Source organism: Antechinus flavipes, chromosome 3 (assembly GCF_016432865.1).
Source record: "Antechinus flavipes isolate AdamAnt ecotype Samford, QLD, Australia chromosome 3, AdamAnt_v2, whole genome shotgun sequence".
NCBI classification, from domain to species: Eukaryota; Metazoa; Chordata; class Mammalia; order Dasyuromorphia; family Dasyuridae; genus Antechinus; species Antechinus flavipes.
The window spans coordinates 515,850,330-515,869,728 of NC_067400.1; the positions used below are offsets into that span (position 1 = coordinate 515,850,330).

General features: G+C 37.6%; 1 protein-coding gene across 3 annotated transcripts in view; it reads left to right on the plus strand.

Annotated features, from left to right (window-relative positions):
- The window catches only part of PAK1 (p21 (RAC1) activated kinase 1), a 192,419-nt gene that overhangs the window by 117,303 nt on the left and 55,717 nt on the right, over positions 1-19,399 (plus strand). For all 3 annotated transcript variants that reach the window (XM_051987057.1, XM_051987058.1, XM_051987056.1), the window contains exons 3-4: positions 10,341-10,441; positions 16,754-16,901. In XM_051987057.1, the coding sequence (XP_051843017.1) occupies positions 10,341-10,441; positions 16,754-16,901 (249 nt within the window). The remainder of the gene's footprint in view (positions 1-10,340; positions 10,442-16,753; positions 16,902-19,399) is intronic.

Consider the following 19,399-nt stretch of genomic DNA (forward strand, 5'->3'; position numbering starts at 1 on the left):
AGTATAATTAACATTTATAGATAAAACTCTGGCAGTAGTAAAAGAGAGCATCTAGGTAACAGTGCATAGAGTGTTGAGCTTGAAGTCAGGAAGACTCATCTTCATGGGTTCAAATCCAGCTTCAAACTCTCATAACTGGGCAAATCACTAAACTGTGTTTGCCTCAGTTTTCTCATCTATAAAATGAACTGCAGAAGGCAATGGGTCCTGTATTTTTACCAAGACTGTCCCCAGTGAGGTCACAAAGAGTCAGACATGACCAAAATAATTGAACAGCAGTATTAATAGATAGTAAATAACATCTGCTATGTAGTAAATGCTAGATAATAGCTGAGACAAACCAAGGGCCTCCTGACTCCATGTACTCTGCTGCATCTGTTCCCACCATAAAAGAACTTGTCTCTAACAGGAATCATCATTCCTGTAGATGTATTTCTAGTCATTCACATCCCCCAAAACCACTTGTATCATAGTCAAGGTTTGGAAGGATGCTTAAATATCACTTCACAGATGGAGAAACTGAGGCACCAACAGGGGTAGTGACTTCACTCAGGTCATGTAGTAAATTAGTAACAAAATGAGGATTCAGTCTTTTTCAGGCAGAAATGTTAAATTCTTCCATGCAGGAGCTGAATAAAATATTACTTTGCTAAGGATTTATTTATCACACAGTGACTTTTCTAAACCTCAACCGGCCATCTGCCCCTCTTCTATGAACTCTTACCCTTACTTGAAATCCAGAGGCATTTCTCTGCCTCTTACCCCTCGCCCCCTTTCCCACCCAGGGTTTTCTTGCATGAATCTGTCTATGAATACCAGACCCAGAATAGCACTCTCAGTCACCAAAGCAAACTTTTCTTCGCCTAAAAATGACATTGCTAAAATTGGCCCAGGAACTGTTGATGAGTTAGTTATTTGCTGGATTCAATCTCAAGAGCTGGGTAATTGCCAGCAAGGCTCTAAGAAGGAATTCAGAGGTTCAGTCTGGGCAGATTTGGAAGGAAATATTCTGCCATTCAAGCTTGTTTCTCTGATCTGGAGCAAATGTGAGGACCCTCTCTTCCCTCTGATCTAAGCTGTTCCTTCCCCAGGTAAAATTCCTGCTTTGTTGTAGAATGAGAGACTGTGCATCCCTCCCCTTCAGGTTCTGATCCAAAGTGGTGGGAAGTTTTTAATTGTAGGGATTTCAGGCAGGTAGGAAGTCAAGTGGGGGGGATGTTTGGTGGAAGAAAGGACCAAAAAGAGACACATTTAGAAATTAAATTTAAAAATTAAAATGTCTTAATATTATAAAAATAACCTCAGGAACTCCCTGAAAGGGTCTTACTTTGAGAATTTCTCCTACAATGCAAAGAGCCCTGAATCAGGGGAGAGACATGCCATAGGATCTTGAGCAAGTAATTTTTATTCTGTCATCCCTTTCCCTTCTGTAAAATGGGTATAATGATGATGTTAGCCCTGTTGAACTCCAATAATAATTGGAATAATTAAAGAAAACAAGGATACAAAAGGAAGCTTTAAAAGACTTTTGTAAATTTTTAATGTGTCATGGTCCAATTAAACTGACATTAAGCTATAAGATATTAGTGATACAAAGACAAAAATGAAATAGTCCCTGCCTTCCAGAAGCTTACACTTCTAGGGGGAATAATAGCTAGCATTTATATATGGTACTTTATAAATATTACCTCATTTGATTCTCACAACAATACTGGAAGATGGGTATTTTTTATCATCCCCATTTTACAGTTGAGGAAACAGGCAGACAAGTGAACATGTTGTGTGTTCAAAACGAAGGCTGTAGGGAAGTTGCCCGATGCAACACAGAGAAGTGTTGCCAGAAACACCTTGAATTCATTGAATTAATTTTTGGTCATTGCATTCAGAAAACTTTTATTATTGCTGCCAAATTTTCCATGATCCCCAAATTCAGTTACATAGCCCACAGTTTAAGAAGCTTTGCCCTAAGTCATTGGAGCTAAAAGGACTTTGTAAGTTATTTAATCCAATCCATTTATTTCATACAGCATAAAACTAATGATTGTTCATATGTTCAGTGACATGTCTACTTTCAGTTTAACTATAAACTGAATTGCAAAATGTAGTGATCTGTAAACAATAAAATTACTTGTAAATGGTAAATTAACTGATAAACTGTGAAGTTTTTCATAAATATGTTATTTTCATAAATCATACACTCTTTGAGGACAGTAACTTGTCTTAATCCTATTTTCTTCAGTGTCTGGCTCATAGTAGCTACTTAATAGATATGTTTTAAATTGAATTTATTTTCAAATTCTCTTGTCCCTTAACTCTGCCTTTTTCTAGGAGGGGGTACAAGTCATGTCAGGTGCTTAGTCTGGCATATAGTAAGTGCTTTATAAATATTAATTGACTGACACTCCCTTCCCCCAGAGCAAACAGAAATCTTCTAGCACATATGCATAATCAGGTAGAAGTTTCCACACTGGCCATGTTCAAAAATATGTTTTATTATGCATTTTGAGTCCATGCTTTCTCTTTCAGGTGGTAGTTTGCAGTCATCATTAATTCCCTAGAATCATTGCATTTTTCAGAATTCTTAAGTCTTTAAAATTTTTTTTTCAGCATTATTATGTACATTTTTTTGCGTTCTGCTCACTTCATTTTGCATCAGTTCATATAAATCTTTCCAGTGTTCTTTGAAACTGTTCCTATTGTCATTTGTTATGGTACTACTGAATTGAATTTAAAAGTCACAGAAAAAAGCCTGTACCTTCCAGAAAGTAACATTTGATTTCAACAGTTTTTTCACTTGAACACATTTATATTAACTGCCTACAGTATACAAAGCATTCTGCTTTGTGATGAGGAGACAGAGATTGAGTAATGTTGGCTCTGCCCTCTGGAAACTTGTCCAGTGGGTGTATGTATTGTTGTAGTTTGTCCTTCCTTTTTGAAAACCACCAGGACATCAGTGAAGGTGCCATGACATGCAAGTGAATAGGTTTTAAGTGAGGGTGGGCTAGAATGTCTGTAATGGTTCCTGGCCTGCCTACTTGTAAAGGTGGGAGCCACCCATAGTCTGAAAATCTTAAATCTGAATCTGAAAAAGTTTTGTAATTTAAGAAAGTCAGGCTAACTCAATGGATGATGAACCTGCCTTCCTTGGGTTCTAGCTGCACGCTTACAGGGTTTGTGATACTGCATTATTAGTAGGGGGAATTTCCTATCTGGTAAGTTCTCTTTTATCAGCGAAATCAGAGTTCCAGAGCCTGTCTTTTATAACTCATGAAACAAATGTAAAGTATTATACCATCCTGGGAAGTGGGAAGGGCCTGGTCTGAGGTTATCTTGGGTACCTAGTGCCTGAGTAATAATATATTTTATTGCATTCTGACCTAAGAAACTTCCTGGTACTTAATTGTTGGACAGTTTTTCCCCCCATCCCAAGATGAATTTTGCTCTCTGTAGTCAGAGAAAAGATGTCTTCTTCCTTTTCTCTCTTATCTCATAACCTTATAATAGACCCAGGAAGTGTCATAGAAATCACAGATATTGTCACTCTAAAGACTCATGATATCCATGCTTTTTGAATTGTGGAGAAGCTTTTGAATTGTAAAAACCTAGAAGAAGAAATGAAAGCCGTGGAAATAGGGTGAGGTGTTCCATGTCATCCTCATTATCATCCTGTCTTCTTCAGATTGGTAATTTCCCTGAAATGATTCCTGTAAATCTACAAAAGTTGAGCTATATACCCAGGACTTTCTTCAACCAAAACAGAGGTTTTATATATATATATATATATCCACTCAGTTGGATATAAGAATTCATTTTATCCTATAACGAAAAAGGAGGAGAAAGAGGAAAGAAAAGGGAGAGGCTAGATGGAAGAGAGAGCAGAAACACCAGTAGAAAGCTGTAAGAGAAGGGAGAAGGGGTGAGAGAAAGGAGGGCAGCTTGAGGATGGAGTGAGTTTGAAACAAATCACTACTAAGGAGTGACAAATCTGACAATCTAACTGAAATGGATGAATATTTACAAAAATATAAATTGTCTAGATTAACAGAATAGAAAATAAATCATTTATATATATATATATATATATATATATATATATATATATATATATATATATATATATATCACAGCCCAAAGAATATTAAATGTAAATGAATAGTAGTAGGGTGGTGACTTTTCTCAGGATTATTTCTTTTTTTAAAGAAAGAAAGAGATGAAGAACAATAACCAGTGAAAAACATAAGCAAGCTAAGGTGACATAGTAGATAGAACGCTGTACCTGCAGTCAGGAGAACTCGAGTTCAGATCTTCCCTCAGACATTTAACTGAACAAGTCTGTAAAGTATTGATAATTTTGATATCTTTCCTATCACGTCAGGAATAACTGCATACAACCTAGGGCTTCTTAAGAGTTCACTTCACCAGCATAGGGTCGACCCTTACTAGCCATATGTATTTCTAGGCAAATTACTATCTCAGATACAGTTCTCTCATCTTTAAAATAGAAAAAAATAATAGCATTTACCTCTGAGGATTGTAAAGATCTGATGAAATAATTGTAAAGTGCTTGACACATAGTAAGGGCTTTGTAAATGTTAGTTACAAAGCTAACTTTGTAAAAGTTAGATTACATAGAAAGGGCTTTAAAGCACTATATAAATGCTAGGTGTAATTAAAAATATATAACAGATGATTTTTAGCATGAATTTTAAGGCTTGCAAAGTAATTTACATAAATTATTTCATTTGATTATTATGACAGCTCTATGAGGTTATACCCCTTTTATAAATGAAATAAAGAAATGGAGCTCAAAGAGAGTAGTTAAATGAATTGGTGCTTTGGTCACAGTAACTAAGTAAGTGGTGGAGGTATTTGTAAACCCAGAGCTTCAGGCAGCTGAATGAGGTTCAGGAGGAAATAGCTTGAAGGTCATTCAGTGAGTTATTGGCAGAGGTCCATCTGATGCCTTCTAATTGAGTGAGTTATGTTTTGTCTGTCTGGATACAGCTATTCATTTTGAGGATGATCATCCAGTTGGTCTGGCAGAGGGTACCTATTCTCCCCTACACCCACTGACTCTCCCTGCCATCCTTATAAGAGTATGTGGGACTCGGCTAGAAGAATTACTGCTTCTCCCATCTTCTGCCTCCCAGGGCTGTCAGCCAGCCAGCCCCAGCTCCTGCTGGTGTGCTTTGGCAAGTGAGTTCTAAGCGGAGGAGGTGAGTTCTAGCCTCTGCTTGGACATCTCTCATAATGGAGAACTCACTCTTTTTTATTCCTCTTAACAATAAGAATTTCTCATGAAGCAATGGATTTTTAATCCTAGTCTTTTGCCTTCTTTTTTCAACATCTATTCTTATTCTCTCTGTGTGTCTCTATCTCTATCTCTGTTTCTATTCCTTCCTTCTCTGTCTCTTTCTGCCTTTCTCTGCCTGCATCTTTCTCTCTCTCTCTCTGTCTCTCTTTCTGTGTGTTTTTTTTCCTCCCTTCTCCTCCCTTTCTTCCCTCTTTCTTTTTTTCTCTGCTCTCTCTTTTGTTGCAACCAAAATTCAACAGATACTGATAAACAAGGGAGCAAACCCAAATATGGAGTAGATTTCCATATAAAATCCTAAAATTTAAACTATTTATATTCTAAGTTTTTAAATGGCAATATAATCTCCATCTGTAAAATGGGGATCATAACAGCAACTCCTTCCCAGGTTAATTGTAAGATTCAAATGAAATATTTACAAAGCTCTTAGACAGTGCCTAACCCTAGTTTTGTCAATGATAGTTTATTATTATTATTATAATAGAAAATTTTAACAAAAAGAAATAGTACATTTGTTCTGTCCCATTGAGTCTCTCTTTGTACTTATAAAAATTCACAACCTCCACTGTCTTAGAATATTTCATCTCCTCTGAGTTCCAAAGGGAATCTTTAATTGAAAGTCTTTTGGTTTAGCCTCATCATTTTACAGAGGAAGATGTTAAAGCTTAGAAAGGGGAAGCCCAAGATTATACAGGTGGGTTCCAATGACATGTGTAAAACAACTCTCAAATAAGTAGGGAGTGTTCCACCCACTCTGCCTTTTGACAATGCAGAAACTGACCTCCAGAGAGGTAATGACTTCCCAGTCATGAAGTAAGGGAGTGAGCAAACCAGAGCTAGAATCTCTTATGCAGTTGGCTCTCAGCCTGGTGCTGTGGTGGCCTCCCATAATTACCCAAACTATCCTCCCCTTCCATGGTGTTCAGTCTACCTGTTCTCATCATCAAGTCCTGTCTGCTTCTTTTGTGCCCATCAATTATGGCCAAACTGGTTTCTTCCTTGGGCCTCAGTTTCCCTATCTGGAGATTAAAAGGGTTTGACTTTTCTCCACCTCAAATCTGTTTTAAATTTTTAAGGCCTCTTTGACATTTTCCCCTGATAAGTCTATAAAACTATTTATCTTTAACTCTGAATTGTTGCTGATTGTTTTGATTTCTAAAATCTTCCTTCGTTCCTCCTTCCCGTTTTCCCTTCCTCCCTCTCTTCCTCCCTGTCTCCTTCCCTCTCTTTTTCCTTCCGCCTTCCCTTCCTCTCTCCCTCCCTTCCTTCCTTCCTCATTCCCTCTGTTCCTCCCTTCTATTTTCTTTCCCTCCTCCCTCTCCAACTCAGTTTCTTCTGATTAAATGATCCTTTTGAGCTCTGAGCCCAAAGCTTTGATCTAAAAAGTATCTTGATGGGTTATAACAATAGCCTGAACCAAATACATTTAATAGAGACAAATATAAAATATTACAATTGGGTTTAAAAAAATCACCTTCAGATGTATAAGATGAGGGATGTAAAGCAATTTTAATATGATACAAAGTGAACATTGTTAGTTTGTAAAAGATCTTGGGGGTCTTGGTGTATTATAAATTCAATTTGAGTGAATATTGTGAGTACAGTCATCCTTCATTAAAGAAGATAAAGATTTCCTAGTGTCCAGAAATAAGTAGGTGATGACTTTTCTTTGGCTTTGATCACATCTAGAATATTCGATTATATTCTGATCATCTCATTTTAACATAAATATCAAATATGACTATAACTTATACAGATCTTTTTGGGTCTGCATAGTATTTTCTGTATTGATCTTGTTTTATCCTCATGTGTGGTAGGTGTTATTATTATCCCCATTTTACAGATGAGGCAACATAAACAAGCTTTAGACCAGTAATATCAAACTCAAATACAAACAGGGGCCACCAATATGTACATATGCATCCTTGTGGACCATATATTGACTTAGTTTTTATTTTTTAATGGAATGTTATTTTTATTTATTTTATTAAGTATTTTCCAAACCAATTAGGATAGTCCTGGGCAGTGCCATGATTTTTGACACCTCACGCCCTATAGTGTCTGGAGGAGGTCAGCTAAGATGGTAAAAGCCTTTGACCCTACCACATAGCTTTGTGGCCGTGCCCATCTGCTGTTTGGACTTTACTTGTTACTTTATTTGTAAAGTGAGATAATAATCTACTCCCTGTGTATATGCATGTATACATACATACACAGAGACACATGTATATTTATATGGCTGTGATATGTATGTGTGTGAGAAAGAGAGAGAAGGGGGGAAAGGGGGAGAGAGGGAGAAAAAGAGAGGGAGGGAGGGAGGAAAAAGAGGGAAGGAAAAACCACTTCTGCATCTTTGCCAAGAAAAGCTCAATGGGATCATGGAGAGTCAGAATCACTACAACAACAATATTGTACTCATAACTAACACACACAGAGAGAAAGTCATTGGGGAAACCAAATAAGATGGTAGATGTTGAGCATTTTATAAACCTAAAAGGTACCCTATAAATGAGAGTTGGAAAGGACCAAGGAGAATCAGCATGCTGTTGATGAGCTTTACAACTCACAAATTCCACCAGGTATCTTTTTGCTTTTGTTTTGAGTAGATGTAGAGCATCACTGTCCTAGGGAGTCTGATGAAGGGCTGCCTTGTGGAGATAGACACTTTCTGCATATCTTTGACCTTAGAGGGATATCCAGCAGTAGTTATGGGCAGGAGTTAGATTTTTTTTTTTTAAATCAGAAATGTAAAGGACTTTAGAGCCTGTCAAGTTCAACCCTTTCATTTTACAGAAGAGAAAACTGAGGCAGAAAGAAGTTAAATGATTCTCCTTGCCTGGGTCATCCAGCCAGTATGTGTCAGGAGTGAGACTCGTACTGAAGTCTTCCTGAATCCAGTGTCTGTTCTATATCCACCACTCCATCCTGCTCTTTAAAAAATTGGCCAAGCTTATCAAAACTAATTATTTCTCCTCGGCAGATACTCTGACAAAATAATAGATGGCATGTTGCCCCTCTTGGTTCTGTCTTTGCAGCCTAACTTTTCAGCATGTAGATGAAGAGTGTTTACACATTAATCACATTAATTAATTAATGACTATTGCCTTTGGAAAAGCAGGTTGTTCATTTTGGGGATGGGATTACGTTCCTTTTATTTTTTCTCTTTTCCCTCTGAAAATCTCTCTGAGGGGAACGAGTGGCTGCCAGAATCCTGCAGTGTGACCAGGACAAATGACATCATTTGAACGTCCCTGGCCCTCACTTCCTCCCTCCCACAGGCCGGAGATGAGAAGGGGCTTGGGGCTGGGCCCAGGAAGTAGGGTAGGAAGAAGGTCTGGCATTCTCCACAGCATAAAATTAGAGCATTTGGAGTAAGAAGGGGCCCGAGAAGCCATTCTGGTCTAAAACCTCTGTTTTGTAGAGGAAGGATCTGAATCTGGAGGGAATAGGAGTGACTTAATAATAACCATAGTAGCTAGCATTTACATAACACCTGTTATATGCCAGGCACTGTGTTAAGTACTTTATAAATATCTCATTTGAGCCTCATAATTGAGCCTCATAATAACTTCTGGAAGTAGGACTATTATTATCCTCACTTTACAGTTGAGGAAACTGAGGCAGATAGAGGTTGTGACTTGTCCAGAGTCACAGAGCTAGTGAGGCTGGATTTGAACTTGGCTCTTCAGATTCCAGATCTGGTGCTCTATGCATTAGGTTACCAGCTGTCCATTTCTCAAAATAAGGCTTTCAGATACATAAATTAAGATACTGAAGATAACAAAGGGAAATAATGATATTAGACTGCAGTTACCAAAATATCATAAAATAACAAATTAATGGATTCCAGATGAAGATCCTTCCCTATCAGGGACCTCTCCACCTCCCATTTCTGACCAATTTTAACAAAAAGGATTTAATTCAAAATTAGTTTATTCAGCTGTTTTAGTAAATTATTATTTCTCTCCTTGAGAGACCCCAAAGTAACATGATGTTACCTAAGTCAGAGGATATCTGTTTGTTTCCTAGGTCTACTAGCTGCATTAAGCTAAGGTTAAATTGGTTCCTTAGTTATTATCTGCCTCAGTTTCCCCTTTTGTAAAATGGTGATTTCAGGGATCATGTAAGATAGGATTAAATCAGATAGTCATTGTAAAGCACTTTGCACTATGTCTTACATATAATAGGTACATTTTTTTTTTCTTCCTTACCTAAAACCTATCTTTGCTTACATTGATTTCCCACTCAGTTTTCAGGGGCTCCCACTGCCTACATTAGCAAGTCTAAACTTCAGCTCAGCCTTGGTTTTAGCTTGGTCTCTGCCTCTTAATAACTGTGTGAGCCTGGGTTAGTCAGTGTTCCTTTGCAGCTATAACTCTGTGTTCTTGGTATTCAAAGTTTCCCAAATGTGGCTCCTAATTTTTTTTCTTATTTTTTCTGAATTTTAGGCAAATGGATTTCTTTGCCCTCCCCTGAATGTAGGCCTATTTTCTGGCCCTCATGTTTTCACTAATTCTTCCTGTACAGATTGTAGGATCCTTTTTAATCCCTGTGTCTTTGCTTTTATGGTTTTCTCTGTGCCTAGAATGTCTCTCTCTCCCCTGTCTATATCTGCTAAAATGTTAACAGCTCCAAATTCTTGCCATTTCCTTCAGGAAACCTTTCCTGATTTCTCCCACTGCAGTTGAAAGTAATGTTTCTTTTCTCTGTGTTCATAGTATTATGTTTTCCTTCTCATTGAGCTTACCACATTATGGAAGGTCTTCTCTTTCATAGTCCTTCTCTGTCAGATGAGGAAACTGAGAACTAGAATAGTGAAGGGACAGGTAGTAAACAGCAGAGCCTTTCAACCTGAGCTTTTTCCCTCCATATCCATTACATGCTTCTATGTCTTAACCCTCTACTAGACTGTAAACTGCCTGAGGGTAGGGATTGCACTTATTCATCTTTGTGCTGTGTATTATAAATATTGGCTTACTTGATAATGTTAATATCATTTATTTCCTTTCTCCTTTTTCTCTTGCAGCCAATAAAAAGAAGGAGAAGGAGCGACCTGAGATTTCACTTCCTTCTGATTTTGAACATACAATTCACGTTGGATTTGATGCTGTCACTGGGGAATTCACGGTAAGTCCCAGGGAGGAACCCATATGGCCCCTTTTCTTCTTTGAACTTGTGTAAACCCTGCTCTTATTTTGTATGCATGTTGAATAATGGCCCCCTAACCAGCGTCTTTCTTTAACTTGTATCTCAATTTCTCATGGGGAAGAAGGCTTCAGTTTGCTCCAGTAATCCAGGAGGCAGAACCAGCAATAACTGGTAGAAATTGTAGAGAGGCAAATTGAGATCTTATTTAAACTGGAAGGCTCATTAATTCTTAGGCAGCGAAGAAGTAGGATGGATTGCCTTAAGGTCATGAGTTCTCCTATTCTTGGAGATATTAAAATAGGCTCCATGCTGATCCGTGACACTGGGGTTCTAAGGTGGCACTAAACAGCCTCTGACTCTGATGTCCCTCTTCCAAGACAGGGACTCTGTTACTAAATGCCACTCTTGGGGTGACTCCTTTTTCCTCACTTCCCTCCTACTTCCAAAAAAGAAACAACTGCTTGAGATCAAGGTAGAGCTGATCTAGGGAGACATGGAACTGAAAAAAACTATTGACCTTTGATATGCTAGAAAGAGCTCAGGATTTGGGGTCAAAAGATCTAGATTGGAGTCCCAATTCTACCACTACATTAGATAAGTCACTTTATTTTTCTGTGCTTTGGTTTTCTTGAATATAAAATGGGGAGGATAACCACCCCCTCAATTTGGACTATTTTGAGATTGTCATGTCTAGAGGGTGGTAGATAGAGGGGGGAACTCTGAAGGTAAGGTCCTTCAGCCCAGAGGAAACCAGCTGACAATATCTGGTTGGGCTCCCTCTTTTCCTTGGTGTTCACACCTTTTCCTGAGAAATCAGGGAGGGCGTGACCACCTGTGTTCTACTTAAGCAAGGGATACTTACAGTAAGAAGTATTTTCATAGCAGGGTACTTCTAGTTAGCACTTTCTCAGTGTGATTATGAAATAATGGTTCTCTAGTTCCCCCATTATTTGAGGCCCTCTACAGTCTTGAAATGAGGGGGTAGAAAGATAATTAATGTTTTAAACTCTGTCTCATCTGTAAAATGGGGCTATAATAACAGCCTATCTTCCTGAGTTGTTATTGAGAATCAAATGAGATAATATTTGTAGAGCGCTTAGTACAGTGGCTGACACATAGTAGGTGCTTAATAATAATGATGATGATAACTATTATTTTGTAAACATAAAGTACCACATATATGAGAAACAACTTGATCTAGTGAGTAGAAACTTGGGTTTGGAATTAGGAAAATCTGGGTTCAAATCCTACCTCTTATACATTGCTTACTGACCCTGGCTAATTCACTTTTCCTTTCAGATACTTTCTAAGACTAAACATTTAGGATCAATCAGTAAACATTTATTAAATTCATAATATGTGCTAAGCACTGTGCTAAGTGCTAGGGTTACCAAAAAAGGCAAAAGACAATCTCTGCCTTTTTACTTTTTTTTTTTTTTTAATAATAGCTTTTTATTTTCAAAATCATGCAAAGGTAGTTTTCAACATTCACCCTTGCCAAAAAAAAAAAAAAACCTTGTATTCCAAATTCCTTCTCTCTCCCTTCCTCCCACTCCCTTCCCTAGACAACAAGTAATCCAATATATGTTAAATATGTGCAGTTCTTCTAAACATATTTCCATTTTTATCATCTGCACAAGAAAAGTCTGATCAAAAAGGAAAAAAGAGAAAAAAAAGCAAGCAACAACAACAAAAATAGGTGAAAATAATATGTAGTGATCCACATTTAATTCCCATAATCCTCTCTCTGAATGCAGAAGGCTCTCTTCATCACAAGTCTATTGGAATTGGCCTGAATCACCTCATTGTTGAAAAGGGCCATGTCAACAACAAAATTCATATGGAAGAACCAAAGGTCAAGAATTTCAAGGGAACTAATGAAAAAAAAAATCAAATGAAGGTGCCCTAGCTATACCTGATCTACAACTATATTATAAAGCAGTAGTCACCAAAACCATTTGGTATTGGCTAAGAAATAGACTAATTGATCAGTGTAATAGATTAGATTCACAGGACAAAGTAATTAATAACTATAGCAATCTAGTGTTTGACAAACCCAAAGATCCCAACTTTTGGGATAAGCATTCACTATTTGACAAAAACTGTGGGTAAATTGGAAATCATTATGGCAGAAACTATGCATGGACCCACACTTAACACTGTACACCAAGATAAGATCAAGATAAGATCAAAATAATTCATGATTTAGGCATAAGGAATGAGATTATAAATAAATTAGAAGAAGATAGAATCGTTTACTTCTCAGACTTGTGGGGGAAGAAGGAATTTGTGACCAAAGAACAACTAGAGATCATTATCACAAAATAGAAAATTTTGATTATTTCAAGTTAAAAAGCTTCTGTACAAACAAAACTAATGCAGATAAGATTAGAAGGGAAGCAATAAAATGGGAAAATATTTTTACAATTAAACGTTCTGATAAAGGCCTCATTTCCAAAATATATAGAGAATTGACTAATTTATAAGAAATCAAGCCATTTCCAATTGATAAATGGTCAAAGGATATGAACAATTTTCAGATAAACAATGAAATTGAAACTATTTCTAGCCATATAAAGAGATGCTCCAAATTATTGTTGATCAGAGAAATTCAAATTAAGACAATTCTGAGATACCACTACACACCACTCAGATTGGTTAAGGTGACAGGAAAAGATAATGATGAGTATTGGAGGGGATGTGGGAAAACTGTTGGTGGAGTTGTTAATGAATCCAGCCATTCTGGAGAGCAATTTGGAACTAGGCTCAAAAAGTTATCAAACTGTGTATACCCTTTGTTTCTACTGGGATTATATCCCAAAGAGATATTAAAGGAGGGGAAGGGACCTGTATGTGCAAAAATGTTTGTGGTAGCCCTGTTTGTAGTGGCTAGAAACTGGAAATTGAATGGATGCTCATCAATTGGAGAATGGGTTAGGTAAATTGTGGTATATGAATGTTTTTTGTAAGAAACGACCAACAGGATGAGTACAGAGAGGCCTGGGGAGAGTTATATAAACTGATGGTAAATGAAATGAGCAGAACCAGGAGATCATTTACACTTCAATAACAATACTATATGAGAACCAATTCTGATGGATGTGGCTCTCTTCGGCAATGAGAGGATCCAATCAGTTCCAATTGATAAGTGATGAACAGAATCAGCTACACCCAGAGAAAGAACACTGGGATGAGTGTGGACTGCTTGCATTTTTGTTTTTCTTTCCAGGTTATTTTTACCTTTCTAAATCTGATTTTTCTTGTGCAACAAGAAGACTGCATAAATATATACACATATATTGTATTTAAGATTACTTCAACACGTTTAATATATATGAAATTGCCTGCCATCTAAGGGAAGGGGTGAAAGGAAAAAAGGGAAAAGTTGAAACAGAAGTGTTTACAAGGGTCAATGTTGAAAAATTTCCCATACATATGTTCTGTCAAAAAAAGCTGTAAAAAGAAAAGAAAAGAAAAGAGCCATGTCCATCAGAGGTGATCATCACATAATCTTGTTGCTGTGTACAATGATCTCCTGGTTCTGCTCATTTCACTCAGCATCAGTTTGTGTAAGTCTCCAGGTCTCTCTGAAATCATCCTGCTGAATGTTTCTTATAGAACAATAATATTCCACTTCATTCATATACCATAATCTGGTCATTCTCCAAACTGACGCGCATCCACCCAGTTTCCAATAAGGAACTTATATTCTAATGGGGGAAAACAACACAAAAAGGGGAGCTAGGAAGGGGATTGAGTATGCAGGATGGCATGGCTAGCATGGTTGGGAAATTCTGTGAAGACCCAGACAAAGCAAGGTAAAGGAAGCTGGTTTCTCAGAGCCCAGGGTGGGTCCCAGGCCGAGTCCAATTTTCCCATAGGGAGGAAGTAGAGGCGGTGGTGAGAGTGGCAGGGCTTGGCTTGAGAGGTCAAGAAAGTGCCATGAAAAACAGAATGTTAGAGCTTTGAGCACTGAGTGAATATGCAAGAGACTAAGGATTTATTATGCGACAGCTGGGTGGCACAATGGATAGAATATTAGCCTTGAGTTCAAATTTGACCTCAGATACTTGTTAGCTGTGAACTCCAAATGCTTCAAAAAAAGAAAGAAAGAAATGATTTATTACAATATCCTCATTTAATTGCTGTGGAAACTTGAGGTTCAGAGAGGGAAAATGATTTTCCTAAGATAGCTCAGCAAGTTAATGATTAGAACCAGGACTACAAAATAGCTTTCGTGACTTCTTTTCTCTCAAACTGAGCTGAGGTTATTAGTGAACAGAGAAAAATTCAGAGGTATTTCTTCAAGTATTTTTAGGACTGTCATGTAGAAGAAGGCTGATTAAGCTTGCTCTTTCTGGCCTCCAAGGACGGAAATAAGAGCAATGGGTGCAAGGTTCCTTGTGGCCAGTTTTGGCCTTGAGCCCAGAGAAAAGCTTTTTTATAAAAGTAAAGCAGGCTTCCTTTTACTGGAGGTCTTATAATAGAAACAAAAGAGTGAGATAGAGAGATGGAGCATTTATTGAGTGCCTACTCTGTGCAGACATACTGCTTAATAGTGGTTCAATAGCCGGGATAACTGCTCAGGGGATTCGGAGATTCCAGGATGCCCTGTATCTGTGTGTGATGAGAGGTGAGTCTCAGTTTCTTCCTTTATTACATTTTACTGATGGGATTTTAGATATTCTTACTTTAGGTAGAGAGGGCTAGGAATTGCTAGGTGGTATTTAGTGGATTAGAGTGCTGGGCTTAGAATCAGGAAGATTCATTTTTCTGAGTTCAAATTCAGCCTCAGACTTTTACTAATTATATGACTGTGGATAAATCACTTAATAACTTTGCTTGCCTCCGTTTCCTCATCTGTAAAAACTGGAAAAGGAAATGGCAAACGATTCCAGTGTTTCTTTGCCAAGAAAACCCCAAATGGAGTTATGAAGAATTGGACACTATTGAAATAAAAACAACAACAAAACAGTGTGGATATGTGGGTATGCAGAAATTCTGATTCAGGGATGGTTCCTCCATTAATGAAGTAGAAATGCTTTCAGTAACTAAAATTGAAACAGAAAGTGATTTTTGGCTCATCCTCCTGTAACCAGGAATTAAATTTATCAAAACAACAATAGAAATTTAGCTCACGTTTTAATAATTCATAGATAATTTCTTATCAATGATCAGTGGAGATAGGAAACTCAGGCTTTTTGACTCAAGTCCCAGTGAGCTTTGCTTTTTCCAGAGTTGCCTTTCATATTGTAGATTAAAGGCAGTAATTAAGTGAGGTCCCTCTTCTGAATACAAGTAGGGGCCGAGACTGGAAAGAAGGATGTGAATTTTATTGATCAGAGAGAGAGCTTGGTGGAGGAGGAACAGTTTTATTGAAGTTGCCTTCAGATATTCCAGGGATGGGAAAAGGACACTTGCCTAGCCAAGGCGTTTGGATCTGGGAACAAATGAGATAATAACTGTAAAGTGCTTAACATGGATAAGTATAATATAAACATTAGCTATCATTATTATTATTCTTATACAATTGAGGCAGTTGAAACCTGGCAAAGTACTGACTTGTCCACAGCTAGTAAATGTCAGGCAGAAGAACTGAACTGTATTTTTCTAATTTAAGTCTAATCAATCAGTAAGCATTTATCAAGTTACTATGTGCTAAGCATTGTCTAAAACACTGGTGGTTCAAAGAAAAATAAGGATGATTCTTGCCTTCTGGGATCTTACATTCTAACTAGGAAAACATCCTTCAAATAACCATCAGTTTTTTAAGCAAATTAAAGATAGTTTTGGAGGAAAATCTGGTGTTGTCCTGGCACACATTATTCCATTGTGGGACAGCACTGGTTGTTAGAAAGATTTCCCATATATCAAGCATACATTTTTGCTGCTGGAGACATCCAATTATTATTCCTAGTTCTTTCCTCTTCAGCCAAATCAGTCTAATCCAGCTTCCATGTGACTGCCTATAAAACACTTGCAGGTACCAATCTTACATTTTATTTTCTCCAGGCTAAGCTTTCAGCATTGTCTTCAGATCCCACTCTTCAAGAGAGAGGGAAGAGGCTGATCAATACTTGAGTCTTGAAATAGTGGTAGCTTTGATAACTGTGACAGCCTTTCACTCTCTTAAAAAATAAGGTTTTTTGCTATTCTGTTTTTTTTTTTTTTAAACATGCTACTGTAATTTATTAATGAATTCCTTCTTTTACTCAAAATTCCTTCTCCTTCCCTTGTAGCAGAAAGGTACAGTTAAAATAAATCAACCAATCCTGCCAACTTCTCTTGCAGGGGATGCCAGAACAGTGGGCTCGCTTGTTGCAGACATCCAACATCACCAAATCTGAGCAAAAGAAAAATCCTCAGGCTGTGCTCGACGTATTGGAATTCTATAACTCCAAGAAAACCTCTAACAGCCAAAAGTATATGAGTTTTACAGGTAGGTGTGTGTGTGTGTGTGTGTGTGTGTGTGTGTGTGTGTGTCTGTGTGTGCATGTGCATGTGCATGTACTAACTCATCATTCTGAACTTTTCCCCATCATTGTCCTAACGGCTGAATTGAATGGATATAGGACAAGGGTAGGGAGTGGACCTGTGATTTCAATGCTATGGGGAATTCCCAGCGGATAAAACTCCACCAGGGACAGTCTAGAATTTCAAGTCTTTTGAAAGTTGCCTGGGGCACCAAGAGGTAGTAAAAACAGATACCAATGTAAGATGTCATCCAAATTAAATTCATTTTAACCTAATTTATTTAAGTGCCTATTATGTACAAAGCAGTAGAGATAATAAAGATAAAAATGACATTCCCTACCCTCAGGGATCTTACAGTCTAATGGTGGGAAGTCTGGGTAAAAAAGTGAGAGATTTTTTTCATATCTTCCTTAGAGAAAGGTTCCTAAGCTAGACTGTGACAAGATGTTCAGAGAAGTCTATTAAGACAAAAGAAACAGTGAACTTGAATGCATAGAAATGAGTGTGGGCACATGATAGTGACATTCAGAGTTATTCAGTGTGAAAACATTGTAAAGTCTGATAAACCTGGACATGTAGATTGGAACTTTTTTGTGGTAGAGAATTTTAAGTAGTAGGAAAATATACCTATATCTCTACACATACACATATACATATACCCTCACACATATATAATGTAGTATATATAACATATATAATATTGTTGTATATGTGATATATAATGATATATATATATATATATATATATATATATATATAGTAGCAAACAAATAGAAATAGATTCCTATCGGCAATGTATTGACTAGAAGATGACAAATTAATATCTGTGTTATATTGTAGTTTTATTTATTTCACTAAGCATTACACTTTAATCTAGTTCTGCTTTAGGAGTTTTGCAGGCCTTGGAGTTTGTTAGCTCTGCTGGAGAAAACAGAGGAACTCTGAACTTTTAAAAACTTTTTTTGCTTCATGTAGTTGTAATGTAATCATTTTTAATATTTTGAAGGTTTTTAAAATAATTACATGAAGAGTAGTTTAGAGAAAAGAGAGATTAGAGTCAGGGAAAGACCATTTAAATCACATTAGGGCAGAATTAGAGGTGATGAGGTTCCGACCCATGCTGAATTGAGGAGGAAAATATTTATTTAAAGTGCTTTCTGTAGACCAAGCACTATGCTGTGTGCTGGGGATACAAATAGAAAAAGTAAGGTAGTAGTTCCTGTCTTTTAGGCACTTGCGTTATAATCGAAGGAGACAACGCTTTTTTTTTTTTTAAAGTTCAATTTTAGGGAAGATGTAATGGCCCAGAAAAGCTAAAAATACAGCAATGGGGTCACTGGCAGAGTCCAGGGGTCCTTAAATAACATTAGAAAGTCAGATGCCAGTAATCTGAAAAGTCCAAAGGTAGGATAAGTTTTAAGGCCTGGTAATGTAATGCTGAAGAAACTGAGGCAAGATAGAGATTAGAGAGTATTTAATAATTTATTTAATGGGAGAGGTTTACTGGGACCAAATGGATCCATAGTTTGGTACCAGGGCTGAATGAGACTATGGTCTTCAAGAATCCAGCAAATAATCAGAGTTCTCAATGACATATATACACCTGACTCAGATGCAGCGGGGTGCTGAGAGCGGGAACAGGTTGGGTGAGCTACTGGAGATGGGGGAGGCACCCCGGAGAGGGGAAGACGCATCTTGATAAGATACTATCTGATATTCTGGTAGCTTGGGATGGAGAGAGGCATTCTGATATTCTAAAACATAAGATCTTTTATTCTTATCAAATATTCTGATAAAGAGGGAGGGATGGTTTTGTAGGATTGAGCAGACAATTATAAATTGAGGCAGAACAATTAGGGAAACTGAGTCAGGACAATAAAAGAGAACTGTGACATAACAGTACGGTCTCTATGCAGGTCATCTATCTCACCAGAAGAAATAGAATTGACTCCTATAACATCCATGCCACGTGAGGTATCATGCAGCCTAGATGAGTTCTGGCCAGTACAGGTGGGGAAGAGGAAGGAGGAGGATGGTCAGGAAGGAAAAATGTCTCTGCTGTTGATAGGGGTGGGGAAGGCTTCCTGGATGGGTTCTGGGCTAGCCCAGGGCTGGAGGGAGGGGGCAGTGGGAGTAGAAGGCCAGGGAAGAAGGATTCTCCTAGTGGTATGGTAGCCACTCGGGTAGAGTAGACGAACAAATATAAGAAATGTATTTAAGATTTAATTGGGAGGATGTGATTGGATAAGTGGAGGGGGAGGAAGAGGAACTATCAGAATTAACTCCAAGTTTTGCAACTATCAGGATGGGGAAGATGGTGTTGCCATCAACAGAAATAGGGAAGGTGAGAAGGACAGGTATAAAGGGAAGGATGGATTTTTCCTGGGACATGCTGGGTTTGAGGAGCTGGCAGGACATTTTGGTGGAAGATGTCCAGTAGGTAACTAAGAGATGCTAATTGAA